Genomic DNA, 9,890 nt, shown 5'->3' on the forward strand with positions numbered 1-9,890 from the left:
TTAATTACTCCCCAATCTTGTAAATTGATTCTTAAGCCTGAGAATCTCGAGTATTGCTCTTAGGAGAGAGTTTTGACTTGATTTAATGGTGAGAAAAGCACTAATTTGGGTAGAATGATCATGAATTGTCCTGGGGTTTAAGATTTGAATATAATCCAGTTTAATTAGGTCATTGCCATTGGTTGTTTGAATTTATTTATTGTTTAGATCAAGAACAAATCAGTGCATTGCAAAAAGGAAAAGTTTGAGCTCTTTAAGAGTTTTCAAGGCTTGATGCGAGATATGTGATGGTTTGCGTGTTTCCAAATCATGTACTTATGCATGTCTACTACTTTGTAGTATTACTTGTGCAATGCCTGTGAAGGAAACTAAAAGGGTAATATGAAATGACATCATGTTGATAATCTCGTGCAATGAACATGTTTATTTAAATGTGGTCTCAAGTGTTATTGTTCATTGTCATTGTGATTGTGCATGTTGGTTGTGATTGATGTTTAGCTCAAGTACCACGCCTAGTACAGATATCTATGGTTGGCACGGATACCACATCGGTACAATATATCTGTATGGTTGGCTCATGTATCACGCCTGGTATGTGTGTGTGTTGACCTATTTTACTATGTTGTAGTGCTTGTTTACATTCATATTTTGGAACTGACTATGTGATCATACCAGTACATTGTGATTGTGCACTGATACTATATTTGCTCTTTCTTTATTGAGTACAAGACGTATTCAGGGTCAAAGAATGAAAAATGGGGTGGGGTAGAGGGTTTCGAAGAAGGAGAAATAAGGTAGGGAAGTCGAAAAAGAAGAGAGTGGTGCAGGTGATGGCTGAGGTCCGCGGCGGAGGGTGCTCGGGTGTGAGGAAGAAGAAGGGGTGGGACTGTTGGTGGATAAGGGTCGTCGAGTGGTGGGGTGTGAGGAAGAAGAAATCTTATTGGTTGTAAAGAAAAGAGAAGGGGGCAATTATTTTTTCTCTTTAATTTTTTACTTTTTATGCGCTGTTTTTTTTATTTGCCACATTAGCCGTTTGGGTGGATTTAAATTCACTTGAAATGAGATTGGGGTGGGGGGTGGGAGTCAATAATTATCTGTTAAGTTAAAGTGCTAATGTAAGTTAAAGTGCTAATGTAAGTTCGGCGGACAAATTCTGGGGAATTATGTATTTTCTCTTTTTAAAATACAAATGGTTTACGTGTTTAACTTGCAAGAAAGTTATTACTAATTATAGTCATATCTAATCAAGTAATATGTGGGTAGTTCCCTTTTTAAGAGTTTTGAAAAATACAATAAAATATTTATCAATGTTTTAAAATCTTTAGTAATTGTGTAGATCATAGTATAGTGATGTAAAGTTGATTTAAGATACCTGAGGCTTATTCATTATATTTGTGTAGGATTTTCATAATAAAAAAGAGGTAAAAGTTTTAGTGCGTACATCTTTGTGATTTTGAGCCAAAACTCAAAATGTCGAACGAGATGTTTATACCACACCTGCATAGTAAGTTTTCACAGATGTGGTTTTATGCGTCCACCTCTACTTTCATCGTGGAATAATATATATGTATAAGATAAACGCAAAATCAAACTAGTACTATTACTTACCCAAACACACATTCAATTCTTCCATGAGGTAACAATGAAGGGGAAAAAAGGGAAGAAGCAAAACTGTGTCAGCAAATTGCTCTTCACCTGGTACAGATTTGCCCATTTAAGAACCAGAACAAGCTTAAAAGACTACTTTCTCCTGCAATTTACATCCAAAGTATAGAACAGCAGTACACCCAAAGCTACATTCAATTATGCTGTGTTCCTTATCTAACACGGCATGCTGCAGGGCCACCTGGGGAACAGTTTGGGTTGGGAGACCGACAACCAGCTGCAGTACCAAGAGAGCTACCATAACGGTGATGTGTTCTGTAATCTGGGACCCTTCCTATGGCAAATCGAACACCAGTTCCAGTTGATGAGGCTTCATTTGTACTGCCACCGCTGGATTGTAGTGGCTCTAAAGTTTCAACCACGTCACTCATCAAGGGTCTTGCTTTGGGGTTTTGGCTCAGGCAATAGTATGCCAAACTGCAAGCCTTTTGAGCTGCCCTCACTGAGTATTGGTTATCTAATCTAGGGTCTATAATCTGCAGCATTTTTCTCTTATCATTAAGCTTTGGTCGAGCCCAATCAACTAGATTTTGTTCCTTGCTTGGTCTGGTCTTGTCAACAGACTTCCTTCCCGTCAATAGTTCTAGGAGTACTACACCAAAACTGTACACGTCGCTTCTTGCAGTAAGGTGTCCTGGGTCCAGAACATGTTACAACTTGTATCAGATATGCCAAACATTAAATAGATACTTCTACAATGATCCTCCATTTTGCCTCCAAAATTTGGCTTAAAAAATATGCATCAGACAGATTTGAGTATTGATAGAATACTTCATACTTACATGTCAATAAATTTGAACTTTAGGGTCTAAGATCAAGAGTCAGAATGACTTTGCATAACTAAACACTCTTGTCTTCTTCTTCTTCTTCTTTTTTTTTTGATGAGGGAAAACCATCCTTTTTTTTTATGGGAAACAATGATGAGTTAGTCGTATGGAGATAGAGCACTGACTTAAACTCCAGACGAAAGTCTAGTTTGTTTTTTGAACTACTGAAGCACCAAAATGGCTATAACAGAATAGAGAAGGTTCTGCAGACATCATAACAAGTCTGATGTCTGACATATTAGCCAGTTTTTTTTTATAATTCACCTTTCTCCGCAAATGTCAATGAAACCTACAAAATACATTTTAATCATCCCTTTTTATATTTTCCAGGTAAATCCCTACTTGGGAAACCTGCCTGGATCTATCTTAAGAAACTAGCATGATAAATTCTCTGTGGGGTTAGGGCCATGAGCTTTAAAAATGTAGAGCTTCGAAGAACCAGCCTAGGGAGGAACAAGGATTTTTGAATCCACAATTGAAAATGACTACTACTGTACTTAATTTTTTTCCCATCAAATAGCCTGAATTGACTTCAGAGGACGGTAGCAAGAATAGAAATCTGTATACCACAAGCAACGACTTTTCTTATTTTTATAAGTAAGCTGTGAGTTTTTATCAACTCTTGTTCTTTTTTCCTTTTTCCAACTCCGGATTGTTTAGAGTATTGTAGTTTTTAAGTCCGAATTGGAGAAACAAACAAATGCAGGGGTTAAATCATACCAGTCATAACATATTCCGGAGCAGCATAACCATAGGTACCCATTACTCGAGTTGATACATGGGTCTCATCACCTTGTGGCCCTGCTTTTGCAAGCCCGAAATCAGATAGTTTGGCCGTATAATCCTGCAATTGCCACCAATCTCATGTTATTCCAATCAAGACAAAGGGACATACACAAAAACCAAAAAAATAGGGAGAAACAAGAAAAAATAAAAACCAGAGAAAATCAAGTCCTGCAAACATGACTTACAGAATCCAATAATATATTCGAGGTCTTGAAATCACGATAGATAACTGGTCTTTCTGCATTATGAAGGAATGCAAGCCCTTTAGCTGCTCCAAGAGCAATCATCATTCTTGTGGCCCAAGATAATGGAACAGTAGCCCCTGAAAGCCTCAAGAAATATCACAACTTAGTAAGCACAAAACCAACATTTATTTCTTTTGAAGCAATTAGAATGTAATATCATGATTCATCAGCATGAAGCCGAGAAGATTAACTACTTGGGTTGAAGTATCAATGATTCGAAGCACCAATCACAAAAGACTAGCATGTTTCTCCAAACAAAGGAGCATATACAATCATTAGCACATCTAATCCTCTTTTCCAGTATTATTCATAGAGATAAATATCGTTCTCTTGCAGAAACACAAGATTTTCCAATTAGGTGCATGGCTGGTGGTTTTTACAGGTCTATTATATATCAGAGGTTAACTAAAACTGCATTTAGCATTTCTGTAACATTAAATAGAAGACTAGTAGACCTAGTAATGTGATTCCAATAATATACAACTAAGCCTAAAATTTAGATGAAGATCTCAAAGTTTACAAAGTTCATCTTCTACTAATATCTCTTAGGAGCTACATCATTTTCTGAGTGGTAAGAAGATCGATTACGACAGGTGAAACTGTTGGTACAACTCTAAAAGATCAGGATCTGAAGCAAGCAGATATTATCATCAATGTAGCATCATCAAGTGGCTGAAGCTCCACCCTTCAAGATACTTACTTGAAGCATGAGATAAAGAAATGTTGATCTCATCATTCAACACATCCATGATCAAAGGCTTAGGTTAAGGAGATCAGGAAAGACACTACAGAAAAGGATTGGAGGCTCAAATGTACCTCTACAAGGTTTTTTTTAATAAGCAATAACTTTTCAAATGTACCTTTACAGGGACTTAAGTTTTGACTTTTGTCGCCCCAGTATGAATTTTAAGGAATTAGGCCTGCTGCATCATGGAGCTCAAACTTGATGGTTTTGCACATGGACTGATGAAGATGAGCATACCCTTTTTTTTAATTATTTTTGGTGAGGAAGGTGGGTAAGCCGCTAAACTTTGTTCCTTGAGTTGAAAATTTCATCCCAGTTTTGATCTGATAATCCGTGGAGTTGCTTATGACACGAGATAACCATGTATAAGCAATTTATTCTAAGGTGACAAAAGCAATGACCTTAAAGGCAAAGCTACATATGGGGACAACAATATGTCGGCATTGCAGTCAGACAGCAGAAGCCAATAGCAGTAGGCTAAGCAAATATAACATGTACTTTGAGATTCTCACTCACATAAAGCTATTGTAGTAACGTTTAAAAAATGTGGCATCTTATTCGATAAGCATAGAAGAAATTAAAAAAAACATCAAGTTAGCCACGACATGATGCAGCAAAACAAGAGGGACAACAAGAGGACACATACTTCGGAAGAGATGATTCTCGAGGCTTCCTCTGAACATGAACTCGTAAACGAGCAAGCGATGGTCATCCTCACAGCAATATCCAATCAACTTGACAAGATTAGGATGCCTAAGCTGGCCAAGAAAGTTGACCTCAGTAAGCCACTCACGGTGACCTTGAAGCCCCTCTTTGTTAAGTACTTTGACAGCAACCGGGAGAGACTTAAGTCCAACACGAACATTCTCATCAATGTAGCCCTTGTAAACAGTTCCAAAACCACCCTCACCAAGTATATAGTCAGATCGGAAGCTTTTAGTAATTGTTTCCAGCTCAAAAAGAGTAAACGCAATTATATGTGTGTAGAGCACAGCATTCTTTCTAAAATCCTCTAAGTTTCTCGGGGTCGAAGGATCACTCAGATCTGACGTAGAACGGCTATGACTATGTTTCTTGGAATCAATACCTATCCTGTTTGCCAACGATAGCCCCTGCTGCTGCTGGACTGCCCATCAATGGAGAAAGAAAAAGAAAACATAAATCAAAGACTTATCAAAAACCCATATGAACTCAAAAGTTATTGTTCCAATTATAGTTCAAGATTAAGCATTTTCACTACAAAATTGCTAAATTTCCAAGATTATCAAAAACCCATATAAGTTCAAACATTATTGTTCCAATTATGATTCAAGATTGAACATTTTCAGTACAAAATTACTAAGGGGGATCATAATGCAAAAAGCAGCATATGGGTTTTTCTCCAATTAGTCAAATAACATGACAGATCTGGCAAGAAAAGAGAAATGCAAACCTTGATGATGAGCATTGGAGACGACAGCAGATTCTTCCCTAGTACCACAATTGCCCATCTGCTTCGTTATCTGTTCTTGGGTCTGGTCTCATTCTTCACCTTAAACCCCCCACCCCCCTCCCTCACAAATTCAACACTTTCCCTTTTTCTACACTACACACACAGAGTCAAAAAAAGCTCTTTACAGCGCACGTTGGGGAGTTTTTCTCTCTCTCTCTTGTGGCAATTAGCAGTAATATAGTGATGAAAGAAGTGGATAGTGATACCAACTTTGATGGGTGTTTGTGCTGCTGTAAAAGGGAGATAAAAAAGGCCAACTAAACAGTGGTGCAGTGTGCAACACATACTCGCTCATTCAAGGGCCAGTCTCCCCATATGTATTCTATACTATATTTAATCCTAAAGCTGTATGCGCGTGCTTCAACAATCCTGCCCACTCTGAGAATTTATTACTACCGAAGGCCAGAGCGTGAGACGAGTCATTTTATATTATATAAGGTTACGCGTGAGTTTTTATGGATTTATGAAGCATAAGTGTTATGTATTTTTAATTTTATAATTTTATTATTATTAAAGAAAAATAACAACACAAGTAAAAATAGCTAAGATAATATTTAAAATGAAATAATCGTTATATTTGAAATTTTGAGAATTATAGACGCAATAATACCTGTTTTTATATGTTCCACTTCATCGTCAATCTACTTATCTAGTAGTCTTTTCCGCCCTTAACTTATATTTGCATTGATTTTTGTTTATATATTTAAAAGGAAAAAAATGATAAAAAGTGTAAGAGTGACAAAAAAAAAAGGATAAAGTTGTCTAGGAACATAATGTTATGAAATCTCTATCCTATTAATTGTAGGAATGATCATCAAAATAAAAGTTAATTTTTGGCAAGGTCATATTTTAGATTATATATTTTAGGAAAAATCACTATAATGTGATAACACAATTATAAATATCATTACACTAATAATAAAAAATAATTATATCGAAATCAAATTTAATGTCTGAAGCATATGATGTTAAGCCCACTACTTACGCCTCATATTCTAGGACAAACGCCCTATAAAGCTAGTCTTTTATTTGTGGAAGGAGCATTTTTAATACGCTCTAAAAAATGATTTTGAAAACATTTTTTGTATCAAACTAATACATGCCTGCAACCATATACTTATGGTTTCTACTTGGGCATACCTTTTCTTTTTCTTTTTTGATTTTTTATTAAGTGACTGATATTTATTTGGAGTTAGATTGATTTATATTTGAGCTAAAAGATTGTATTTTGAGAGAAAAATTCCTTTCTATAAAGAATTTTTTTCATAATATTCAAACTTAAAATATCTTACTAAAATAAAATAATATTTATCACCTCATTAAAACGAAAAAATTGATAAAAATAGCCCTTATGTTCGATGTTGGTAGGAACAACATAAGAAGAAAAGGAAAATAGTGGGAAATCATATTTAGAAGTATAAATTTTTTAGTTTTTGCTATTTTTATTTATTTATAGAGTTTGATATAGTTTTTTTTAGATGTAACTTCTGTTATTTGATTTGATGGACAGTAGCAAATTCAAAATTCAAAAAATAAAAATATAATACTTGTATTTAGAAAATTTAAAATATATTTATATACACAAAAAGAAATTATCTTATATATAATATAATATTTTTCTAGGGAATTCAAATGAACATCCTTCTGAAACTCTAACAGTTGCTATGTGTTATAGATTATTCAAAATTTAACGACTAACCGTGCTTGTGGCCCTTCCTGCCAGACAATTAACAACATGAAAATTTATTTCTTTTGTCCCCTCCTATTTGTCCTCTCTTTTTTTAAATTTTTTAACATCTTTAAATAAATTTCCTCTTCAAACTTGTACCATATGCTTTCACTTTGTTGGCCCCTTTTAATTGAATACAAAATTTAAAGTTGAAATAATATTTATTGATTAGTTTTGGATTTTATTTTGTAAAATACTAATCATTTTTGTGGGGTTTGAAACTTCACATGTGAAATATCAAGACTTTCAAATGTGAATTTTGAAATTTTATATCAATATCTAATACGTAGTAAGACAATTCTTAAGACTTAACTATATAAATAATAATATTTTATCAATATTAAAAAAAAATTAAAACATTTATAACAGTTTTAAAGAATTAGAGGAGATAATTATAATCCCTAATTTAGAGTCTATTTGGCATTGCTACTAAAAATTGTTTATTTCTAGAAGTATTCTTTTAAAATAGCTTTTCAGAAAGTGACTTTGAAAAAAAGCAATTTTGTGTTTGGCTAATTTATTTGAAAAGTGTTTTTGATAAGCAGATTGTGTTTGGCTAATCTTTTTTTTAAAAAAAAATTTAAGAGTCAAATTACGAAAAAGTCAAGTATCAATGTACTTTTAATATTAAGATTATTTTGTAAATGGAAACTTTTTTAAATATCTATTATAAAAGTTTTAATCAAATTTTTATTTTTATTAAATTAAAATGTACATATTCAATTTTTCAATCAATATTATACATAGATAAATAAAAAAAAATATTGAGATAATATTAACTTGATAATTTAAATATAATTAAAATATCAAATATAAAATAATAATAATATTAAACATAAAATAAAATAAAAATTAACGAAATTTATGAGATATGCTAATTAATTAATAAGGGATATATTAGTAAATATGTATATATGGAAAGGAAAAATTGGTCTTGAAAAAAAAATTATGCTTCTGCTTCTGCTTTTTTTAATAAACAGAAATTCTTAGCTTCTTCCCAACATCAAAAAAAACTGTTTTTACTTTCATTTAAAAGCAATTTTACTGATTTGCCAAACGCTTTAATTTTTCAAAAAAAAATACTTTTTTTCCATAAAATAAATATACCATCAAATTTTTTTAGAAAAAAATTATTCATGTTATCCGTTAATAGATAGGTTCATAGATGCCCTCGTCTTGAACGAAAGTGCCAATTGGTGCCACTCTTCACTAACGACTCAAAATAGCTCTTTTTTTTTAAAAAAAAAAAAAAAAAAAAATGGACACGTGTCATCAATCCAATGGTCCACGTCATCTAATTTGTCCCACTTTATTTTAACTCATCCCAATAAATTTGACCGGACCAACATGTCATGTAGGATAACAAGAGTTGAAACATTGATCTTAACCGTCCAAATGCAAATATATGCCTAAAGTTGAATAATAAAAATAAATATATCAAAAAAATATAACGATGAATAAATATAACCTTTTTCTAAGAGTATAAGGACAAATATAACCATTTTCCATTATATAAAAGTAAGTAAGCATTTGTATACCAACTTCTCCTATGATTTTCAGTTTCAATTCTTATTCCAATCTCAATCACCATTAAATAACTTCAAATTTTGCAAGCAATCTCCTTTTACTATTGTAACAAGTCTAAATAACACTTCCTCCACATTTCTCACAAAATCATATTCGAAATTTAAACCCACTTCCTTAAGCTTGTTCAACAATAATGGATTGCCTTAAAAATCTAACTTCCACCACCCAAATAGATTTGGTTTGTTGAACTAATATTTGAGTCACAATTACTGATTCAAAGATTGAGTTAGAAGCTTGAATTGTTTTTAAAGAAGAAACTGAATAGCTATTTGAAGTGCGTATATGGAGTTGGATGTTGAATCTTAACCTATTATTTTTACAACTTTGCAAAGTTATATATAGACCACTTTGTCACGGACTTAGAATTCAACTAAGACCTCCGTGCAGCACTTGACAACTTACTCACAAATCTTTCACGATCTTGCAAGCTCAAGTAAGCCTTTAAGACTAGATCGTTAAGGGAACGCTAGATTGTAAGAAAGACAAGAAAGATTTTATGAAGAAGGCTTTGTATTACTTGCAAGAATGTTTGATTTCTGGATGGATTACACATGAATGACCCCTTTTATTTATACTACTCCTAAGAGGCTTAAGTGTAAATAAAAATTACTATACAAGTCCTTCGATAGTTACAAACTAGTTCCTCTTCTAGATTTCTCTACACAACTAGAAAATTCTAAGGACTTTCCATGCAAATTCATGGAATTCTAAAGTCTTCCAATGGAATTCTCCACATGTCTATAGAACCTTCCACTATAGACTAGCACTTTTCCTATGTAAGGCTTCCACAAGGGCAACTTTGTGACACGTGACG

General features: G+C 33.2%; 1 protein-coding gene across 2 annotated transcripts; it reads right to left on the reverse strand.

Moving 5' to 3' along the window:
• Positions 1–1,575: 1,575 nt before the first annotated feature.
• LOC129876057 (probable serine/threonine-protein kinase PBL8) lies at positions 1,576–6,131 on the reverse strand. 2 transcript variants are annotated; one of them, XM_055951362.1, is made up of 5 exons: positions 5,701–6,131; positions 4,915–5,389; positions 3,464–3,600; positions 3,213–3,336; positions 1,576–2,299 (listed from the first exon to the last, which is right to left on the reverse strand). In XM_055951362.1, exons 1-5 carry the CDS (start codon positions 5,713–5,715, stop codon positions 1,818–1,820), a joined length of 1,233 nt encoding a protein of 410 aa, XP_055807337.1. In that variant the 5' UTR covers positions 5,716–6,131; the 3' UTR covers positions 1,576–1,817. The 2 variants fall into 2 exon arrangements, with proteins under 2 accessions (XP_055807337.1, XP_055807336.1); XM_055951361.1 differs by having other exon boundaries at positions 4,915–5,394.
• Positions 6,132–9,890: the final 3,759 nt, after the last annotated feature.

This window comes from Solanum dulcamara, chromosome 12, assembly GCF_947179165.1.
Source record: "Solanum dulcamara chromosome 12, daSolDulc1.2, whole genome shotgun sequence".
NCBI lineage: Eukaryota > Viridiplantae > Streptophyta > Magnoliopsida > Solanales > Solanaceae > Solanum > Solanum dulcamara.